General features: G+C 42.3%; 3 protein-coding genes and 1 pseudogene across 3 annotated transcripts; 2 read left to right on the top strand and 2 right to left on the bottom strand.

Annotated features, from left to right (window-relative positions):
- The first annotated feature begins 5031 nt into the window (after positions 1–5031).
- Positions 5032–7538, top strand: LOC149114741 (uncharacterized). The gene has a single exon (XM_089284264.1). It carries the CDS (start codon positions 5781–5783, stop codon positions 7494–7496), a length of 1716 nt encoding a protein of 571 aa, XP_089140390.1. The 5' UTR covers positions 5032–5780; the 3' UTR covers positions 7497–7538.
- Positions 7539–7602: 64 nt separating this feature from the next.
- LOC149114740 (uncharacterized) lies at positions 7603–11003 on the bottom strand. The gene is made up of 3 exons (XM_089283940.1): positions 10959–11003; positions 10542–10877; positions 7603–10213 (listed from the first exon to the last, which is right to left on the bottom strand). Exons 1-3 carry the CDS (start codon positions 11001–11003, stop codon positions 7814–7816), a joined length of 2781 nt encoding a protein of 926 aa, XP_089140066.1. The 3' UTR covers positions 7603–7813.
- A 2162-nt stretch (positions 11004–13165) lies between these two features.
- LOC110041076 (uncharacterized) lies at positions 13166–15816 on the top strand. Its single transcript, XM_089284263.1, has one exon. The coding sequence runs from the start codon at positions 13936–13938 to the stop codon at positions 15631–15633; it is 1698 nt and encodes a 565-aa protein (XP_089140389.1). The 5' UTR covers positions 13166–13935; the 3' UTR covers positions 15634–15816.
- Positions 15714–20017, bottom strand: LOC149114739 (uncharacterized; annotated as a pseudogene).
- Positions 20018–22545: the final 2528 nt, after the last annotated feature.

The raw sequence follows: 22545 nt of genomic DNA, 5'->3' as shown, positions 1-22545 counted from the left end.
CAGTGGAAGCTAGACTTGCAGCTAGCTGCCTAGGACAGTCTTTTTACGTATTTACTTTTTCATTCATTTAGTTATTCACTGATATTTTTTTTTGTCCCGGCGAAAGGGCTATATCTTTTCCCATAATGAAACTCCGTTAATAGGGCTAAACGGCCGCGTTCTGAAATGCCAACCTGTATAATCCTTCATAATTCTACCGCATTGTTACGGCCACATGAACAAATTACCATCAATAGTTGACCAATCAAAACAACTCGGACAGCACTTGAGAAACAATGTTGAATGATCCATTGTCGTTAGCGTGGGTATCCGCTGAGCTGAATTAAAAGGCGATTAAGACGAAATCCACAAGAAGTTCGAGTAACAAGTGGACAAAAACCTAGAACCAAGACTATTGACATCGTATTGCAAGCTTCTGTGCGACCGTTTGAAACATCTCAAAAAAATAAAAAAAATAATTTCTAGCCACACCAAACGTGGAAAACGAATGTTGAACTTCGTACGAAACACTTGAAAGTTTTGCCTGTGTTTGCACAAGTTCTCTTAACTTTTAAATTTAGTTTCTCTCGTTTCCATGGGAAATTGTTTTCGGTTTTATTTCAGGCAATCATTTATGTATTTAGCTTTAAGAAAATGTAAAAATCACTGTAAAATATACTTAAAATTATTTTGGTACCAGATTTTTGTCCACTAAAACCTGAACATGCTCGATTTTCTATCGGATTTCGTCTTATATTGTTGTGCGCGCTTAGCAAAAAAGGCAATGATTAGCAAAGTTTTCAACACGGCTTGCTTTTTTTTCTTGGCGCTTGCTGCGGTCTATAATCCTGACTTTTTTTTTGCCTGGCTCACAAGAGCTCTCGGAAGTTAAGAAAGGCCAGGTTCGCTGCTAAGTTTGATAAGATGATATTTAAGCTTTTGGCCGAACGCATAGCCGACTTCCTCTGTTGTGGGTTAAGTTTATCTTTGGTTTAGAAATTTTCAAACCACTTGGATGTTTTATAGTTGCTTTTAACTTCAAGAAATGTTGAAGTCAATTTAGCCGTTTTAGATTTTTTTTTTCTTCCCGCCATTTTATTCTTTTATTCTTTGTATTTTTTTTACTTATTTCTTTTTTTGTCTCCTTAGTCTTCATGTTATATTTGCCATTAAATTGTAATTAATAAATTGTTACAATGAGTAAATGACCAAAGAAAAAGCAAAATCAAACCGGTTTGCAAAACATATTTAAGCCGTAACATCTACATAACGCTGATAAGCTGTGGATGGTACAGGGAAACCGGCCTCTCGAACCCTCAAACATTCTTCCATGACCCACCCGCGCGTCGGCTGCTTACGGTTAGCTATAGTCTGTTGTGCGGGTCAGCGACTATTATATTAATTTCGTAAATGTAAACAAAGTGAAATAAAATTCTTGCTTACCTGTCGCGTCTCTCCGCGTTATTTTCCCCTTGATTTCCTTCCTCAAATTCCGTCCCATGCGATGAAGCTGTGTATTTTGTTTTTTTCCTCAATGAAGTGGCGATCGGATCACGAACAGCGCATACAATGGTACGAGGAACAATTTACCCATCTTTGCGTACTTCACATAAGTCGGCGATATGGTTGATAATGTTGCCAAAAGGATCATCGCCATAGTGCTTACGCCACATCCATTCCTGCAGGTAGCTTTCGAAGAGATCTTTGGATGTTCCTGTATGAGGCATACTTTGTTGGACTCCCCACCATGTATTTTCAATGCACTGGGTGTGCGCACCTGTGTCTGGATCTACGAAGTTTAGGCTGTGGTTAACTGTGATATGACTATAGTCCTCGTCTTTTAGGCAATCGTAAGCTTTCCACATGTCGCTCATCACGCGTGTCCCCGGCAATATGTGAGCAGTAATGGACGCTTATATGAGCGGTAACCAATCAGGAGCCGAGAAAGACAATAGGCTATTGTTTGGAGAACAATGGATGCTATTGTTCTCCAAATCTAAGATGGCGCTTTTTTTAAGCCAATCCGGAGCCGAATTAAGAATTCAAGATGGCGGCGCCCACAATAGTCGGCCATGTTGGAAAACAGCCCACCAGCCTCGAAGGAGGACTGGGATCGGTCTCACGGATTTCCATGGCGACACAAACTACGTCAGGGTCACGCCAAAAATGTCATGCAACTTCAAAATCGATACTTACAGTGTCGTGTGGTCCTAAACGACAGAGGTCCGTCTGGCAAGCGGCCAGAATGAGAGACTTGGGTCTGAGTCTAGGCTATATAAGGTGGTGCAAAGCATCATAGGACGATGACATCATCGGGAACCAATCAGAATGAATTAAAGTACTTACAGTGGTGGGCTTCCCCAGTCCCCCTCTCTTAAGGAAAGTATTAAACCAAACATCACACAATGTCAAATGTCACGAACTTTAATATCAAAACTTTTGCGCTCACATTACAAGATATGACGTCATTGCATTGTTGATCGAGTAAAAAGACCGGTTTCTATCGTCATCACAGTTTTTCAAATGAAGTTTACTGTCCAAATTGTTAGTGCTAAAATTACAGAAAGCTGGTCATTGTGTTTCAAATAAGATAACACTATTACAAAATGGAACAGAAATAATTTTATCTAGCGTAAATGCAATCCTTGACGAGTAACGAATAATAAGCGAAAACAAAAATATATAGGGTAAAAGGTGAGAAGAAAAATAAAATACAATTGAAATACTTCAAGTGGAAATGAATTGCTAATGGCAGTTTGCAATAAAATCTAAACTCCTTGATCTCGACTGTTCCCTTGAGAAAAGCATCATTCAAATCCATACACTATTTACAAACAAGGTGTATGCGTGTTGACGAAGGGGGAGAGAGTGTGTCATGTTAGATGAATGTTATTTTCTCAGTACAAAATAATGTTATCATTGATCATTGCTTTTAGGACATGTGGTGGCTCCTAAAGGAGCCGTTTTTCGTTCGATGTTTTACTTACTGCTCCAGAAGTAAGTGTAACGCATTCATGAGGAGTGCGATTGTCTCTTCCTGTTCCGCAACTCTTTTACGAAGAAGCAACTCCTTAGAGTGCCTGATATGTTTCTCCGGCACTCTTGCCATGAAGTTTTGGTCTAAAAAAATCTTCAACTTCTTCAGTCTCACCTCCCTGCTAATCTTTGGTGACGGCGTACCATCCACTAAAGAGTTGCTAGGAAGAGAATGATCTTTCTCCACTTCTACTAGCGCTTCTGAGACGTCGAAATTTTTAGCACACTCCATTATAAACATGGGTTGTTATACTGAAAAATAAAAAATGTTGAAGTATTTATACCCTTCAGTGCTTAGGGCATAATCAAATTGCCGTGTGCTTTGTTGTCCCTATGGCTATTCAAAATGCCACGTGCTTTAAAAGCGTTAATGAATAGGTGTACCTACCATACCTTGATATGTGTCAGTTAGACTGAAAAAAATTCCTATGATTTATTCTCGTCAGTTTAGTTGATTTGTAGAATTTTTTCGCCTGTCAAAGTGATCGGAACAATTTAACGCAACGCATAATCAAATTGCCGTGTGCTTTTGTTGTTCCTGGGGCTATTCAAAATGCTGCGCGCTTGAAAAGCGTTAATGAATAGGTGTACCTACGATCCCAGGTCGGTAGTCTGCTTACTAAAGCATACTAAAAGACTTATTAAGCACTCTTTTGAATCGTATTGTAATCAGATGGTATAAAAATCATTGTCGAACGAAAGACATTCAACTCATGTATCGACAAGCTTAGTCATGCCTAGTAGTGCTGAGAAACCTAGAGAAAGAGTGAAGAAATGGAGGAAAGAAAATCCAGAAAAGTACAAAGAACAGAGGAAACGATACAGAACAAAACATGCAAAAGTCAGATACGAAAAACTGAAGAAGTGGTGAGAAGAACATCCTGACCTTCGCAAGGTCCAGAAGGAACATGAGAAAAGTGTGAGAAGGAAGAAATCGAAAGAAGAGTTAGAATGTTCAGACGAAACAGAGGTATTATCAATTATAAACTTTAACTGCGATGAGGCAATAGCCTCAGAGCAGCAACAGCAGGATTTAGAAGACTTGTATGCAGTAATTGGATCAGAACTGGAGCATGATTTAGTAGCTGATTTTGATCTGTCTTTGCTTGATGTGTAAACGAGGCCATGGAACGAAAACGGCCCCTTTAGGAGCCACCACATGTCCTAAAAGCAATGATCAATGATAACATTTTTTTATTCTAAGACCGTAACAAATCTGGTGTATGGTCGGTGGATTCTTTTCCGACTCTTTAAATTCCCTGGCTATTGGCAGTCACATTGATGTCAGTAAAGAATGTCCTCCTCCTTTACATTTCCCAAAAATTTATCATGGCGTGTTTCGCTGCCTTTGAGCGAAACAAACTTCACCAGTTTTTAAAGATTGTTTCCTTTTCACCTAAGCGCTCGATTTACGCTTTTTTAAGGTTTTCTTTAGTCTTTGCCTCGTTTTTTCGCTGATTTTAAGTTTTGTTGGCTGTTCCTATATTCCAAAAGGAACGTTCCTCAAGTATCGACTGTTCCTCGTTTTTGTGTTCCTATTGACTATAAGAGGACCAGATTTTTTACATGGTAGGAACAAAACGTTCACACTAGTGTAAAAGAGGAACATTTCGTTCCGAGTTCCCAACTGTAAATGGAACATATTGTTCTCAAACTGATAAATTAGGACTGTTTTGTTCCGAGTTCCTTTCTGTGCATGGAACACATTGTTCCGAAATTGATAAACTGGGACTGTTTTGTTCCGAGGTCCCCTCTGTAAATGGAACACATTATTCCCACATTGGTCATTTAGGACTGTTTTGTTCCGAGTTGCTATCTGTTGATGGAACACATTGTTCCCAAATTGGTCATTTAGGACTGTTTTGTTCCGAGTTTCTATCTGTTGATGGAACACATTGTTCTCAAGTTGGTCATTTAGGACTGTTTTGTTCCGAGTTTCTATCTGTTGATGGAACACATTGTTCTCAAGTTGGTCATTTAGGACTGTTTTGTTCCGAGTTCCTATCTGTTGATGGAACACATTGTTCCCAAATTGGTCATTTAGGACTGTTTTGTTCCGAGTTTCTATCTGTTGATGGAACACATTGTTCTCAAGTTGGTCATTTAGGACTGTTTTGTTCCGAGTTCCTATCTGTAAATGGAACACATTGTTCCCAAATTGGTCATTTAGGACTGTTTTGTTCCGAGTTTCTATCTGTTGATGGAACACATTGTTCCCAAATTGGTAAATTAGGACTGTTTTGTTCCGAATTCTCATCTGCCAATGGAACATACCGTTCCCAAATTGATATTTTTGTTCCGAATTCCCATCTGTGAATGGAACAGTTCGTTCCCAAAATTGGCCACTTATTACGAAATATAGGACTGTTTTGTTCCGAGTTCCTATCTGTAAATGGAACATATTGTTCCCAAATTGATAATTTAGGACCTTTTCTTCCGAGTTCCTCTCTGTGAATGGAACACATTGTTCCCAAATTGGTCATTTGGGACCAGATTTCGGACCATTTCTCTGCGCATTCCTATTTTGTTCCCAAATGGAGGTATACTTTGTAAGGCAAACAATAGGGCGCGCTCAGACCTGCTTGGGCAAGTTTGGTTGCATGTCACTGTCATGAATTTTGCACAATAGTAATGAGGGCGGGCAAGTAAGGGCATGACTTGGCAAATACAAACATATATGCAGTTCCTTTGCTTGTCATCGGCTCCTTGGTTATGGGTCAGATTTAAAGGAGATCGTGTTGGCCAAATGCTCTTCAAAAGGCAAAATGAGCAAGAAGTGCAAGGTCAATTGGTCGGATATCGATGGAGCATCACCCAGACCAAAACGGCTTCACTTGGAAAAGGATGAAACCGACAGCTTGTATCACTGCCCAATACAAGAGTGTGACCATGGTGGATTTCAAAGTCAAAGAGGGTGCAGAAAACATGTTAATGCCAAGCACAGTTGGTTCTTTTATTTCGATGAAAAGCCCAATTCGAAAGAAATCACAGATTCGCTAAAGGTAGCAAGAAATGTTCCAATGGTGAACACAATTCAAGATCAAACAAGTGAGACCACAAAACATGCCGGAAAGTTACTTCCCTCATTTTCATTGTCGTGTGACATTGGCGAAGTATTTACGAGATGGTTGACTGGAAGTGGTGGCGGTTGCAAGAAAGATCGCGCAGCCCAACAAATAGTGACAAGATGCTTTAAGTTTCTTAGATTTTGTTGTGAAGACGAGGAAGAGTTGACTTTTGACGTGGTGGACTTTAGTTTGTGTTCTCCAAATTTGTTGTTCAAGTTTATCGACTACTTACAAGACGAATGCAAGCTTGGACATGGTGGACGTTTAGGCTACATAGATGCCATTTCTGAAATGATCGACTTCAGAAAGCTGCATGGCGCATCAGAGGCAGTCTTTCGAAAGTTCTCTGCAACAGAGCTGTACCTCAAAAGAGCGCGAAAGACGGTTGCTAAGATGATGAGATTGCAGTGGACACAAGATTTAGACATCGAAACACTAGAAGCGAGAGGCCATTGGGCAACAATGGAGGAGTTGTTGGAGGTGGTGAAATTCCATCTGCCTCGCTACGAGAATACCGTGAAGATTTGCAAATCGAGTCCAACTCAAGTTAACCCTTCAGACTTGACATTTGCCACGAAATTCGTTGCCATGTATCTGTTCATCAAAGTGAAGGGGTCGCGTCCCATGACTTATCAATATTTGACGGTGGACATGATTGCTACAGCTAAGGAAAAGGGTGGATTCATTGATCAGAAAACGTTCAAGACTGCTGGAAAGTATGGATTTGATTCTTTGATTCTGACCGATGCAAACATGCAAGTTCTCAATGGCTACATCTCGAACGTCAGACCTTTGCTTAAACCCCAGTGCGATTTCGTTCTCGTCAACAGAAATAGGGGCCAACATGGTAAATTGGGGGAGATCATGAGCAAACTGGTGTTCGATACAATTGGAAAGTACATCCATCCCACGCGTTATCGCCAAATTGTTGAAACGCAGAGCCTCAATGAGCTCACTAGCGAGGAGCAGAGGATTTTGTGGGAAGACCAAAAACACAGCTCTGCTGTTGCCAAAGTTCACTATCAAAAGCAACGATCCCGTGAAGTTGCTTTGAAGGGTCACGAGTGCCTACAAAAACTTCAAGGTGCCAAGGGTTCAGAGGTGGACGAGGACGTCCACGCAAGACTCGGAGATTCAACTTTCGACGCCGGGCCTTCAGTTGGAAGAGTGCAAAATATCAACTCCTCCCCCAATAAGGACGCCCTGCCTAAAAGAATCTTGCGCTCTCAGAGGAACATTCGTCGTGTTTTGAAATTCACAAAAGAAGAGGACGATTTTCTAAAGGAAGGGATAACTAAGCACGGGTTTGGACAGTGGACTGCTATTTTGAGAGATGACGATTTCCAATTTCAAGACGGAAGAACAGCGGACTCTCTAAAGAAAAGGGCTGGAATGAAGATGCCACTCGGTTAGCAATTCAACTAGCAAAAAACAACAAATGCACACCAACTAAAATACAGAGGAAACTGGACCATTTAATTATCGCATTTCGACAAACAGCTAGCCTGTTAACACATCTACGGAACGCGTTTTATAAATGATCAAAGTGTAATAAACTCTAATTTCTTGGACACAAAAGTCTATTCTTGTAACGAGTTATCGTAGGTACATGTAGCGTTCTGAGTGCCTAATTCTATCCTATCTATTATTAATTCTAATTCTATCCTAATTATCAAACTACTGAAAAAGACCACCCTACGGCCTATCTTACGAGGAAAAAAACACCGCTTTTACTTTTGACTAGTAAAGTATCGAGTTAGAACGTTCTGGGATTTTTTGACTGCTCGTTGACTGCTGGATTGCCTCTTTCGCTTCTTTTTGTTAGAAGTACTAGCTCGAAGTAGTTCAGCAGAGACTGCACAGTCGTCGAAGCTTGAATGAGGCACAGACGCACCACTTGTGCTCGGAAGAGGAGTGATGAAAATACTCTGTACCTCTTCCGTCTCATCCACTCCATTACACTGCTGCGTGATGAAAATACTCTGCTCGTCATCCGTCTCATGTGCATGTTGCTGTACTCCCTCGGTTTCTGAACTGAGGACAGGCAACACAGGCAGCCTTTCAGCAACGCTTGTGACTAGGTGGTGCTGCTCTTTTCTCAGCAGTCCAAGAGTGGTGCACACCTTGATTCGTTCTTGGACAGCCTCGGCAGTGTTGAAAGTGCCCAAGGACTCGTGATGCATTTTTAACTTGTCGCACAGGACCTTCATCCAATCTTTGACGTTCAAGCGAACCGTGGGATCGCTACTGCTTTGATATTCGTCGCAGCAGTTCTTTAGCTCGACCTCAGTGGCTCTTATCCAGGTGCCTTCGAACGCTCGACGGGCTTTCTCGCGTCTTTCTTGCTCTTGGTGCGCTTCTTGTTCGTCGCAGTGCTCCTGCAGTTGTCTTTGAATTTGACTTGGCATCGCTGCGTCGGGGTCTTCTGGCAACAGTTCGGCAATCTCGCTGCTGACACCCCTCTCTCTCAGGAAAGATCTTCTTGCTTCATGTAGTTCATGTTTCCGCCGATTCTCTTCTTCCTTCTCTCTGACGCGCGTGTGCAAGATGCTGGCAATTTGTCTATGTCTCAGGGAGCCTGTGGAAGATAGCCCAAGTGCTGTCCTCAAGTTACGAATGCGCTGGTCGTCATCCGAGTCGACTTTATCGTCACTGGCAGCGTTAGCTGTTGTGGCTGGCTCGCCCGTCTCCTCAAGAGCGTCAGTCCAGACGTCTGCGAGAGACAACGTTCGTAAAGCGTCCTTCTCCTCGTCTTTAAGAACGCCGTCACCGATTTGCTCTTCTTCCAAGCTGCTGTCGGAGCTTTCTTCTTGGTCTGTCGTCGGACGCGCTTTCGTCGAGGCCCACAAAACACAATCCATGGAGTGCTTTCTGAGCCACTCTGCAGCTTTCTTCCTTGGGTTAGGCAGACTCTTGAAGACATAGTTCCTTAGCCTACGGTCCATTGCTGGTTGATCTTCTGGTCCGAATTCAAGTTTCTGTTGTGCTGTTAAAAGCATCGGGCAACGGTTAATGACTGACTTAGCTGTTTGATACTTGATGTCACAGGCCGTGTAACCTCCCTGCGTTAGGATTTTCCAGTCATCTATATCTAGTGTGGAAGGATTCGCTTCGTCCACGAAGATTACTTCTGTGAAGTGATTGATCATGGCCTTATTGAAGACGCGCTGTTTAGTGATAGTCGCTATGTTGCCATGATGTACCAGGCCTAGAATTGGTTGAAATAAACTCGTCTTTCCACTATTAGCAGCGCCAATTAGGCAAGGAACTTTGTCTTTGTGTCTCTTTTGATTGTGATTCAAGAGCCTCAAGAAATCTTCGCAAAATTCTTCAATTTCAGCTTCTGTGAGGCTGTTTTCCAAAATTTCTTTGAAATACTTCGGTTCTGGCTCTCTTGTTGGATCGTACGGGGAAAACGCTCGCGGTGTAACATGACCAATGTCCTTGTCCGCGATCACATTCTCCAGGAAGCGACGCTCCTTGACTGACCAGCACTTGCCATCGTTAACCTCAATCAAATTATAATCTACGCGAAGTGGTCGAATGACCTCGCAGTGCGGGTTGGCTAGGATATCGATGACTTTCTTCATGTCCTTTAGAAGTCGCGCCTTGAAGGATTCGTTAGCCGCCAAACTATTAACGAACGCCTCCACCTCGCACTTGTAGGAATAGGTGTACTTTGCCTTGTCGCATTTCTTGTACACTTTTCCACCGTACAAAGCGTAGCCCAGCCTCTTCATGGCGATACCGATGTCATTGACAAGCACTGTGAGTTTATCGGACAATCTTGCCTGTTCGTAGACGATCTCATTCTCTCTTGGAACAGCCGAGCCGTCTAATTGGAAGCCGAACTGGTCGATGACCAGTTTTACATCTTGAAGTTTCCTCAAAGCCCACGAAAGACTGGAATAAAACGAGGGATCGACGAGACAAATTCGGACTACGTTCTCCGTGCCGCATTCGTCGAGATCCACTGAATCAGCGTCCCCCACGAAACTTTCAAATTCATCCCGAAAGCAATACTGGTAAGACGAATTCACCAAATCCTCCATAAACGGGTTCTTGTGGTCTTTAAGGACTTTAAACAGCTCTTTCATCGCTCCGGTTTCTTTACCCTCGTGACAGGGGACCTAAGATTGAGAAATACTTAAGAGGTTGATTCCGGTTCTTTCATAATAACCAGCATTCGCCTGGTCAACAAGTGATCAGTGATTTTCAGTACCGAGGAAATTCATCGTTAGTGTACTTTGAAATTCCAGGCTAAATAAAAGTTGTTGAATCTAACCGTTGGAATTATCTTGGGCACTTATACGTTTGATGTAAAGCCTGACTTTCACTATTTTTTATTTATTTTTTTATTTTTTTCATGCCTTGTAATAAGCCGGTAAAAGAGTTGTTACACTTTATCACTGATTAGTGTTACTCATGTCAATTTTACGATTGGAATAAAGTTGTTACCTGAGTTGCGAAGACATCCACGCTGCACTCCAGGAGGGCACGGTGGATAACAAGAGGACTACACGGCGCACCATTTGGCGTGGTCAGAGCGATCCAGTAACTCACACATGGGCACAACTTCTGATTTATGATTGTGGAGTGACTTGCAACCCATTCTTGGCTTGTTGAATTTCCCAATTGACTCGAATCTGGAAATTCGTCTGCATCATCGCTCCCCTCTTCCTCGACATGTGCTTTTTTCCTGCTTTGTTCTTTCTTTAGACTTTGCGTGCTAATGGCGCTGAAAAAGAATGCGACATTCTTTATGCCTGCAAAATAGACGAAACAAGATATTATTCACTGAATCTGCATCAATTTATTCCACCAAAACAACGACAGAAAAGCTCGACATTTCAAACAACACACATATAAACAAACCTTGCAGAGCTTTATCACAGGCATCTCTAGTTCGACACACGCCATTCCACGCATTTTCAAAACCTTCCTCCTGAACTTTGCAAGCACATTTTGCACTGATAATACTACATTTTCCCAGAACTACCGGGCTCAAGTAGCACAACGCAGCGCTTTTTATCGTCCTGCTGTTTAGTTGACGGCATGGATAACGAGCCCTCTGCATCTTGAACGACGATGTAAGCCTTGAAACGTGTTTCGCTTTTATAGAGAAGACTTGTGAATTTCCCGGGGATAATTATACCACACAAATGCAATCAACAGAAGACGTAATTATTTGTTTTAAATGGCCAATTGTGACACGCTATCAGTTCGCAGATGCTTTCCAGTGAGTTTTCTAGACGACTTTTCTCGCCACGTAATTTTCATGTCGATGCCATTTTTTGTCGCAGTGGTCAGCAATCAACAGTTATTTTACACCAAACAATAAACTCGATTAACAAGCCACAGTGACGGTAAATTCGTGTGAGAGGAATTTAGGAAATGATGTCTACTCATGGTCCCAGTAGGGGCTATCAACAACATCAACCAGAACTAATGAGGCAAGCGAAAAGAGTTGAGAAAATATTATCTACAGCGGCATGTTTTCATCGTGTATCACACAATTATTACGACCCATGTTAAAAACACGAGCAAGAATAAATAAACTGAGACAGCTCTCATCTTGATGTTGGGGAAGGTAGGAAAGCGACGTATCAGTGTCACTGGCTTTTGAAGAAAGATGTAACATTTTCTATGTCACCGCAAATGTGGGATGTGGTTCAATAAAAACAGTTGAAACAGAATATAGAAACCAGAGATAAGTAAAATCTTGTATTTCAAAGGCCAAAGGATAAAAGCGCAAATGTTATGCTTTAGTTTTGCAAAGAGATATTAAAACAAATCTGAACATTTTCGCAAAATCCGTGAAATCCGTCCTTTCCGCCGTGATTACAAGAAAGTTTCATCCAACTGCCTCCCAGTACTGGAAGTTTCCACCGAAGGTTTTTCCTATTAATGGCGGAAAGGACGGATTTTACGGATTTTGCGGATTTTTTAATTTAATTTAAATCTTCTCTTTAAAACTGTAAGTATAATATAAATAATATATTATAATATATCATGAATAATATTTTACTTACAGTTTTAAAGAGAAGAATTAAATAAAACCAATTGAAAAAATCCGCGAAATCCGTGAAATCCGTCCTTTCCGCCGTGATTAAAAGAAAGTTTCATCCAACTGCCTCCCAGTACTGGAAGTTTCCACCGAAGGTTTTTCCTATTAATGGCGAAAGGACGGATTTTACGGATTTTGCGGATTTTTTAATTTAATTTAAATCTTCTCTTTAAAACTGTAAGTATAATATAAATAATATATTATAATATATCATTAATAATATTTTACTTACAGTCTTAAAGAGAAGAATTAAATAAAACCAATTGAAAAAATCCGCGAAATCCGCGAAATCCGTCCTTTCCGCCATTAATAGGAAAAACCTTCGGTGGAAACTTCCAGTACTGGGAGGCAGTTAAGTGAAACTTTTTACTAAACACGGCGGAAAAGACGGATTTCACGGATTTTGAAACATTGATAGATTTAACTTAGTCATTCCCTTCCATGTCTCAGTTAAGTGTCTTCTTGTGAGAGAACAGTTTGGACCGTTTACCTTTAATTTTTCAACTTTGTTTCAAAATCCAACAACGTTGCTGTTTTTCAATTTTATATTGACTGGGAAATTGCAGTTCAACTTCTAAATGCTTTTACGCCATGGAGCGACAATGAAATGATATAATATCTCAGACTTAAGAGATTTAACGAAAAGTAGCAAAAGGAACGAGGACATTTGGGAAACGATCCTCCACATTTCCCAAAATTTTTACAGGGTTTATTTTACTGCCTTCGAGAACATCAAAGTGCTCTAGATTTTGAAGCTTGGTTCTATTTTACCTAAACGTTTAATAGATGCTTTTTTAGCTTTAAAGCTGAACTTGTTGGTTTATTTTTCACAAATTTTAAGTTTTTTCGGCTGTTCCGATATTTGTAAAGGAACGTTCCTCTGGGATCGAGTGTTCCTCATTTTTGTGTTCCTATTAACCTTAAGAGGACCAGCTTTTTACAGAGTAGGAACATAGCGTTCACTGTAAGGTAAGACAAGAACATTTTGTTCCGAGTTGTCAACTACAAGTGGAACAAATTGTTCCCAAATGAGTGATTTAGGACTGTTTTGTTCCGAGTTCCTTTTTGTACATGGAACACATTGTTCCTAACTTGATAAATTGGGTCTGTTTTGTTCCGAGTTCCTATTTGTGCATGGAACACATTGTTCCTAACTTGATAAATTAGGACTGTTTTGTTCCGAGTTCCTATTTGTGCATGGAACACATTGTTCCTAACTTGATAAATTAGGACTGTTTTGTTCCGAGTTCCTATTTGTGCATGAAACACATTGTTCCTAACTTGATAAATTGGGTCTGTTTTGTTCCGAGTTCCTATTTGTGCATGAAACACATTGTTCCTAACTTGATAAATTGGGTCTGTATTGTTCCGAGTTCCTATTTGTGCATGGAACACATTGTTCCTAACTTGATAAATTGGGTCTGTTTTGTTCCGAGTTCCTATTTGTGCGTGGAACACATTGTTCCGAAATTAATAAAGAAAGACTGTGTTATTCCGATTTTGCTATCTGTGAATGGAATATATTGTTCCGAAATTGGTCATTAGGAACAAGTTTTGGACTTTATTGTTCCGATTTATCGATCCGTTAACTATGTATTGTGTCACTGAATAGGCGTGTACAGACCTGCCTGGGCAAGTTTGGGTTGTATCTCACTGTCATGAATTTTACACAATAGTAATGAGTGTGGGCAAGCAAGGGCATGTTTTGGCAAGTTGAAACGTCCTTTTGTTTCGGCTAAGATTTAAAGGCGATTGTGCTAGCCACATGTTGTTTAAAGGGAAAAAATGAGCAAGAAGTGCAAAGTCAATTGGTCAGATGTCCAAGGAGCATCACCCAAACCAAAGCGGCTTCACTTGGAAAAGGATGAAGCAGACAGCTTTTACCATTGCCCGATACAAGAGTGTGAACATGATGGATTTCAAAGTCAGAGAGGCTGTAGAAAACACGTTAGCACTAAACACAGTTGGTTCTTTTATTTTGACGAAAGGCCCGATTCTAAACAAGTAACAAAGTCGCTGACGATTGGAAGAAATGAAGATGAGACAAGCGAGACCACAAAGCACAACGTGAAGTTACTTTCTTCATTTCCATTATCATGTAACATTGGCGAAGTATTCACGAAATGGTTGACAGGAAGTGCTGGCGGTTGTAAGAAAGATCGTGCCGCTCAACAGATAGTGACAAGGTGCTTCAAGTTTCTTAGATTTTGCTGTGAAGATGAAGAGGAGTTAACGTTTGAAGTGGTCGACTTTAGTTTGTGTTCTCCAAATCTGTTGTTTAAATTTATCGACTACTTACAAGATGAATGTAAGCTCGGTCATGGTGGACGTTTGGGCTACATAGATGCTATTTCTGAATTGATCGACTTCAGAAAACTTCATGGCGCATCAGGAGCAGTTCTAAGAAAGTTCTCTACGACAGAGTTGTACCTCAAGAGAGCCCGAAAAACAGTTGCGAAGATGATGAGATTGCAGTGGACACAAGATTTAGACATCGAGACTCTGGAAGCAAGAGGGCACTGGGCAACAATGGAGGAGTTATTGGAGGTGGTGAAATTTCATCTGCCGCGTTACGAAAATACCTTGAAAATGTGCAAAACCAGTCCAGCCCAAGTGAACCCCTCAGACCTAACATTTGCCACAAAATTTGTAGCCATGTATCTGTTCATCAAGGTGAAGGGATCGCGGCCCATGACGTACCAATATTTGACGGTGGACATGATTGCCACAGCTAAGGAAAACGGTGGATTTATCGATCAGAAAACGTTCAAGACGGCTGGAAAATATGGCTTCGATTCTTTGATTCTGACCGACGCAAACATGCACGTTCTGAACGGCTACATCTCGAACGTTAGACCGTTGCTTAAGCCCCAGTGTGATTTCGTTCTCGTCACCAGAAATGGAGGTCAGCATGGCAAACTGGGCGAAACTATGAGCAAACTGGTTTTTGATGCAATTGGAAAATACATTCATCCCACACGTTATCGCCAAATGGTCGAAACGCAAAGCCTCAATCAGCTCACTAGCGAAGAGCAAAGGTTTTTGTCTGAGGACCAGAAACACAGTTCTGCGGTTGCTAAAGTTCACTATCAAAAGCAACGATCGCTAGAAGTTGCCCTGAAGGGTCACGAGTGTCTTCAAAAACTTCAAGGTACCAAGGGTTCCGAGGTAGACGATGACGTACACGCAAGACTTGGCGGTTCAACGTCCAGCTCCGGGCCTTCAGTTGAGACAGCTCAGAATAAAAACAGCTCGACCCCCATAAAGGATACCCTGCCTAAGAGAAACTTGCACCTTCAGAGGAAAACTCGTCATGTTTTAAAATTCACGAAAGAAGAGGATGATTTTCTGAAGGAAGGAATAACTAAGCACGGGTTTGGACAGTGGACAGCTATTTTGAGAGATTCCGATTTCGCATTTCAAGACGGAAGAACGGCGGACTCTCTAAAGAAAAGGGCCGGAATGAAAATGTCGCTAGTTTGATAAAGAGACTGGAAAAGTGTGGACACTGACTTTCAATGCAAAGCTGATGGGTGTAAGCAGAGTTTGTTGTACACAAAACAGACAAAAATCAATTGCTTTATTGTAAATGCATCTTCCTGTCTCCAGATGACAGCAAACTCAACAAACATGTTATATTCTTTTGGAACTGGCCTATCGCCACTGTCAATATCACTGTAGCATAACGACTGTCTAGTTCACAGTGCTTTCAAGAACTATAATCTCTTAATGTAACTAATAGCCATAATATTTTTCCTTTAATTCACATCGTGTGCAAAATAGTCAAACGTAGCATAAGCGCAACGTGGTATTCCTTAACAATGCACACACTAATACATGTGCAAATATGAACATAGAAAGAATAAGTCGCACGCAAGCTGTCTTATTACAAGCCCATGAAACTACCAATCTACGGTTGCGTACTAGTCTGCATAAAACGAGTCAGGGTCATTTGCTTCTTGGATGGATGCGCCTGGCTTTGAAAGTGCGGCCTCTTCACTGACGTAGCTGCTACAGGGTTGTGAGCTCGAGCAATGCCTGGGGACGGTGGACAGATAGCTTCCACGTCGTCATTCGGAATGTACAGTGGTGTCTTTGGTGCCGCCGACCAACATTCTTCGTCGTCTTCGTCTGAGCTCCTGCTTCTGGCAGGCAGATTTGCTGGACGCTGGCTGGGTGGGAAGACTCTCACTGGCAGCGGAGAGAACAGGTCTCGTATGAAATTCACGCAAGAACGGTCTACCAGCTCGTTGCTAAGGCAGAGCCTCTTGCGTTCTGCCAGGGCAGCCGGTAGTTTCAGCGTTCCATGACGCTCGTGATAACAGCGCAGTTTTTCGCAATTGATTTCCAGGAGACTTTGCATCACTCTTCGTTCTTCTTCGTCTCTTGGATCTTCCATTCTTTCGCTTTGCTCAGCCATTTCCTTCTCCATAGCTAAAAGCCACGGCTTCCCAAATGCTGTTCTGATCCTTTCCTGTTCCTGATCTTCTTGAAAGGCAGCGAGGTCCCTTCGAATCGGTGTGGGCAGCGGCTCGTTATGGTCGTGCGGGAGCAACGACACGTGCTCCACCGACACTCCCCTCGTTTGTAAGAAGTGTTGCCTCTTCTTATAGCACCTTTCTTCAACCCTTTTCAGCCTTTCCTTTTCAGCGAGATGACTTTCTAACATGTGGCTCAGTTGGCGGTGACGTAGAGAGCCAGGTGAGCATTGTGCCAGCCTAGCTTTCAAGGTCGTCAGGGTCTCGTCTTCATCGGAATCGCCGACATCTTCAATGGCGTCCTCTTCAGAGCTTTCTTCTCGGGATTGCGGTTCTGTCAGAAGGCCGCAACTCTGTTCTCGTCTACAATCGCCCTGGGCGGTTTCGTCGACTTCTTCGTCTATTAAAGAAACGCTCAAAATGTTGCGTAACTCCTCCTCAGGCATACCACTTTCGTGCACAGTGGGCATTGTACTGGCCTGACTGCTCGGGCTGTCTCCTACGATATTGTGCGCCCACACAATGCAATCCATAGCATGTTTCCTCAGCCACTTGTTTGCTTCAGGTTCGACACGAGGAAGACTCTTGAAGTGGTACTTGCGCAGGCGTTTGTCCATAGCTTGATTGTGAGCTGCACCAAAATCCATTTCCACGTGGCAAGTTATGTACATGGTCGCAGTGCAATGGAAACCTTGAGCCTTTTTCCACTTCGCGTCGTGCGACGTGAAGCCCCCTTGACATATGATTTTCCAGTCATCTATGTCGAGCAGGGTGGCATATGCCTCGTCTAGGAAGATAACCTCTGTCAGGTTGTCGATCATAGCCTTGTTGAAACTCTTTTGCTTCGTGACGCGAGCAATTCGGCTTAGGGGAATGATCTGAAAAACAGGTGAGAAGAGGCTGGTCTTTCCGCTGTCAGCTGAGCCAATAGCACACAGCATAGGCTGTTTGTGTTCTTTGGGACGGAACAACGCCAGGAAATCTGCACAAAACTGCCGAATTTCATCTTCTGTTAGGCTGTTCCTTAGGATTGCCTCAAAATATCTTGGCTCCGGGTCCTTGAGTCGGTCGTAGTCCACAAACGCGCGTGGAGTTGTGAGACCCTTCTGTTGAAAAGAGCCAAAACAAAAGCACATCAGACAGTGCTACAGATCGTAAAGATTGGGTTTGAAAATTTGATTGTATCTTCTTATTTAAATGTTAAAACAGTCCAGTGTATTCTTCTCACCTGAGATTCTGAGATAATCCCTTGGACGAACGACCCAGAGGAAAAGCTCCAAAACCACCCGTCTTGTACTTCGATCAGGTCTCTGTCAATCTTAATTTGGCGTATGAAAGAGCTTTCTGGCTCGCTTAGTATGGGCAGAACACGTTGAATATGCTGGACCAGACGGTCTGTGGAGGAACGTTTTCATGGTACACAGATACTGGAACGTGAACTGCGATTTGGCCGCCAGTTTGTACACCTCGCCGCGATACACAGCATACTGCAGCTTTTTCATCACAATTTGTATATCGTTGCACAGGACTGTTACTGGACAGGATAGGGGTTTGTGCGGCGGATCTGGTAGTGCTGTCTGCGATGTACTTTGCAGGTTGTTATCAAATCCAAAGGTGTCTAACACGAGACCAGCTCGGCGTAATTCCGAAACGGATGCTGCCATCATCGTTTGAAAACTCTCAAGAACGACACGAAGGCGAACGACATTTTCCGTCGGCGCTGACTCTTGGGATTCTTCGTGGAAGTCACCATGAAGCTCCTCTTGCAGAGCCCTGCCAATCAAAACAAAAGGTTTTGCTTACGTAAGGCAATGCAATATCTCCCTGGTATTACTTTGTGAAAGTGAACTGCTGAAATCAAACTCGCGATGTTTTGAAAATGAGAAGATAAAAATTGATCAATTATCGATAATCGAATAACAGTCTCTTTTCACCGGGCAATGAAGCATGATTACTTTGATTTTTCAATGATGAATAGCATTTTTTACCTTTCTGACTATTTATGTTTGTTTATTATATATTTACTTTCATTAGCGTGCAATTTAACAGAAATTCAAGGAATATAAATTGGTCAAATTAATCTACTCACCCGAGGCAATGCTGGTACGATGACTCCACTAGTTGCATTAAGCAGAGGTTTTTGTGGTCCTTAAACACTTGACACAGCTGATTCAGGTTATGACAGCAGTTTTTCTTTCGTGACGCCCTTGATGCATAATATTCCAAACCGCAACTTGCGACAGCTCTTTGGATTCTAAGTGCATTAATGACCGAGCCATTGTTTGTTTGGCAAGCCACCCAGTAAGATATGGCTGGGAATGTTTGCTTTCCCGGCGATGAAAGCTGGGACGCATTGACGGGCGATTCGTCATTCGATTCGTCACTCTCTCTGGTCTCCTGCGATTGTGGCCTTTTTCGCTTCTTGCTGTCCAATGTTGACGTACTTATCGCCGAAAAAAAGAAGCAAATTTCCGCCAATTTTGACAAGGTTAAATCGCATTCGTCGCGTTTCTCGCATATCCAGTTCCATGCTCTTTCTATTTCGGCGTCGCTAACCCGCCAAACGCACTTAAAAGCAACAACCGAACACAGCTTTTCAACCCTCGCAACTATCTCGCACTCCGCCTTATCTCTGATTGCCTTGCTATTTAACTGAGAGCAAGGTTTGCTCATCTTGCCACATGAACATGAGCATGAACTGAGCCGTTTGAAGTTCTGACTACCCTTAAATACTGTTCCGTCACAAACATGAACAAATTTTCATTCTCAAACCCGCCGGAGAGAATAGCAGAGCAAATCGCAGGTGAAAGATTGAGAACTCCATTTGATCACCACCAATAGCTTTGCAATATTCTTTTTCTCTAAATTCTTTCGTTGAGCTCAAAAACAAATAATGGCTTTCACCTAAACACTCCACAATACAAATCTCCAAAACAAGTTAATGCTTTAATACATTTGATGAAGAAAAGATTACATAAGCGTTATGTAACCTATCAATAACTTTGATATTTCTGACAAATTTCTTGTGGTTAGTTCCTTTTGAAAATAATAACGGAAAAAAGCTGATAAAGTTAAACAAATGTATTCATGCGTATGTGATGTGATGAACAATAATAAGTTGATGAGGTGAATCTTACTCTGTTGTTGGCGTGTATACTGGGTATGGCGTATACTACGGATATGGCCAGAGTTGATTAACAAATTTACTCAAACCCGCTATATACGCTTAAACCGGTATATACGCCAACAGCAGAGAAAGATCATTGCAACAACTCATTAGCATGCAGTAGGCACATTTCACTCTGTACATGGCGTGTTTACCGGGTTTAGCGTATAAAGCGTATATGAGATGAATTAATTAACATCAACTACTACTACTACTACTACTACTACTACTACTACTACTAAATAAAATTAATTATTATTATTATTATTATTATTAGTAGTAGTAGTAGTAGTAGTAGTAGTTGATGTTAATTAATTCATCTCATATACGCTTTATACGCTAAACCCGGTAAACACGCCATGTACAGAGTGAAATGTGCCTACTGCATGCTAATGAGTTGTTGCAATGATCTTTCTCTGTTGTTGGCGTATATACCGGTTTAAGCGTATATAGCGGGTTTGAGTAAATTTGTTAATCAACTCTGGCCATATCCGTAGTATACGCCATACCCAGTATACACGCCAACAACAGAGTAAGATTCACTTCATCGACTTACCTTTCATTTTTACTGTAAGTATTTTGATACTTACAGATCAAAACGTGATAGGGAACAGAAATTTTGGGAAACGATCCTCCACCTCCACCTCCACTTCTTCCACTTCCTCCTTCTCCTCCTCCTCCTCCTCCACCTCCTCACCTCCTCCTCCTCCTCCTCCACCAACTCCTCCTTCTCCTCCTCCACCAACTCCTCCGTCTCCTCCTCCACCTCCTCTTCCTACTTCTCCTCTTCTTCCTCCACCTCCTCCTCGTTCTTTTCCTCCTCACCTCCTCCTCTTCCTCCTCCTGCTTCTCCACCTCCTCCTGCTCCTCTTCCACCTCTTCCTCTTCCTTCTCCTCCTCCTTTTCCTCCTCCACCTCCTCCTCTTCCACGTCTTCCTCTTCCTCCTCCACCTCCACCTCCTCCTCCTTTTCCTCCTTCACCTCCTCCTCCTCCCCCCACCTCCTGCTTTTCCTACCCCACCTCCTCCTCCTCCTGGTCGTCCTTCTCCTCCATCCCCTCCTCCTCCTCCTCCTCCTCAAGTCCTTTGTTTTCCCTTTCTTCCATGGTCGTGATGATCAACTAAATCACCATTAATTATCGGCCAAGAATAAAAATAATGCTTGAACTACCTTTATTCATTTGAAGTAAGGAGTCTGTAAGCGAAACATGTCCTTATCGTGCCGTTATTGCCAGAGACTTGACGCGTGAAGACAATAGAATCCGTCACGCGAAACATAGTTGTCAAAGCAAAAAAACACCAGAGGATATCCCAAAGATCCCATATACTACCGAAAAGCACCATGGGGTCCCTAGTGGAAAAGAAATGGGAGAAGCGTTTCGGTTCAAGACACCCTCTAGTATTTTTATTGTGGGCCCTTCTGGTTGTGGCAAGACTTGTTTTAGCGAATCGTTACTCTTGGATCACCTGGAAGAATAGTTTGTAAACCCTCCCCCTACGATTCATTATTGCTACGGGGCGTGGCAAGATGGATTCCGAGGTATAGAAGATGCTGGTGTGCAATTTCATGAAGGGATTCCAGAGTCAGACCATCTCAAGTCATGGTTTCCGAAGGGTGGATTCCTCATATTAGACGATCTGATGGCAGAGGGAGGTGAGGACAAAGCGTTGCTAGACTTATTCACCAAACACTCTCATCAAAATATCACCGTGTTGTACTTGTGCCAAGACATGTTTCCACCAGGGAAATACACTAAGAGTATTTCCAGGAATGCCCACTATATCGTAGCCTTCAAAAATCCAAGAGATCAATTAGGGATGAAGAATTTACCGCTTCAAGCTTTTCCACTTGCTGGCAAGACATGGTAGACGTGTTTCAAAAAGTGACCAAACGACCATTTGGGTACATGGTCCTGGATTTACATCCCGCCAGTGATGACAGGAAGCGCAAATTTAGTCACCTCCTGACGCATGAAGGATACCCGTGCTGGCATCGAAGAAAGAGAGGATGTTTGATCCTTGACCAAAATGGTATATTAAATATCAGTTTAATCGACTCGGCTCATTTGAAGTACGCTCTCTTGTTGAAGGTCGACGGGAATCATGGATGATCATTCAACAGATATTTTTGGCCCCATAGAAGATAACGATGAAAATGTAGAAGAGGAAGAGGAGGTAGAAGAAGAGGAGCCTGAAGAGGAACAGAAAGAAGAGAAGGATAGTAGCAGCTCCGAAGAGGAAGAAGAAGCGGACGACGATGAACCGGATCCGTGGAGTCCGTTACGTCAAAATGTCGGGAAGATCTCAAAGAAACCTACCTGAAAGAAGTCCAGCAGTTCCTGGATAAGGGAAAATCCCAAAACTATGCTGAAAACGCTGCTTTCAATGCCCTGTTACCTGTAACTAGAAGAAGGCTACGAAGGACTTACTTAGAGCGTCTAAAATGGACTCACCGTATCAAACACGACACAATACACCGTAAAGTCATGAAGACTCTTCGACACTTTATTGAGGAAGACAACATGGATTTTGATGAAGCGGCCGAGTCGGCAGTGGCAAAACGGAAATTCCTGTTAAGCAGACTAATGAAAAAGAAGTTACTCCCTGACGATGATGAAGAGGAAGTAAAAGAAGAGACCTGAATAAGCCATGTGACTCCAGGGTTTTGGTCATAATTTGTAACACGCCACACTTGCAAGATGAATTGCTCCAATCAACTGTCAGGGAATGACCAGAAGGTCGTCTGTAAAAA

This window comes from Orbicella faveolata, unplaced genomic scaffold, assembly GCF_042242905.1.
Source record: "Orbicella faveolata isolate gen_17 unplaced genomic scaffold, um_ofav_v1 contig_13, whole genome shotgun sequence".
NCBI lineage: Eukaryota > Metazoa > Cnidaria > Anthozoa > Scleractinia > Merulinidae > Orbicella > Orbicella faveolata.
This window is presented reverse-complemented; position numbering and strand designations above follow the sequence as displayed.

Excerpts from the sequence above, each read along its gene's own strand:
- LOC149114741 (XM_089284264.1), top strand. The coding sequence starts at position 5,781 with ATGAGCAAGAAGTGCAAGGTCAATTGGTCGGATATCGATGGAGCATCA.
- LOC149114740 (XM_089283940.1), bottom strand. The coding sequence starts at position 11,003 with ATGGCGTGTGTCGAACTAGAGATGCCTGTGATAAAGCTCTGCAAG. Across the intron at positions 10,878-10,958 it reads CTGTGATAAAGCTCTGCAAG|ATAATATCTTGTTTCGTCTA; the intron begins GTTTGTTTATAT and ends CAGATTCAGTGA. Across the intron at positions 10,214-10,541 it reads TGGATGTCTTCGCAACTCAG|GTCCCCTGTCACGAGGGTAA; the intron begins GTAACAACTTTA and ends TCTCAATCTTAG.
- LOC110041076 (XM_089284263.1), top strand. The coding sequence starts at position 13,936 with ATGAGCAAGAAGTGCAAAGTCAATTGGTCAGATGTCCAAGGAGCATCA.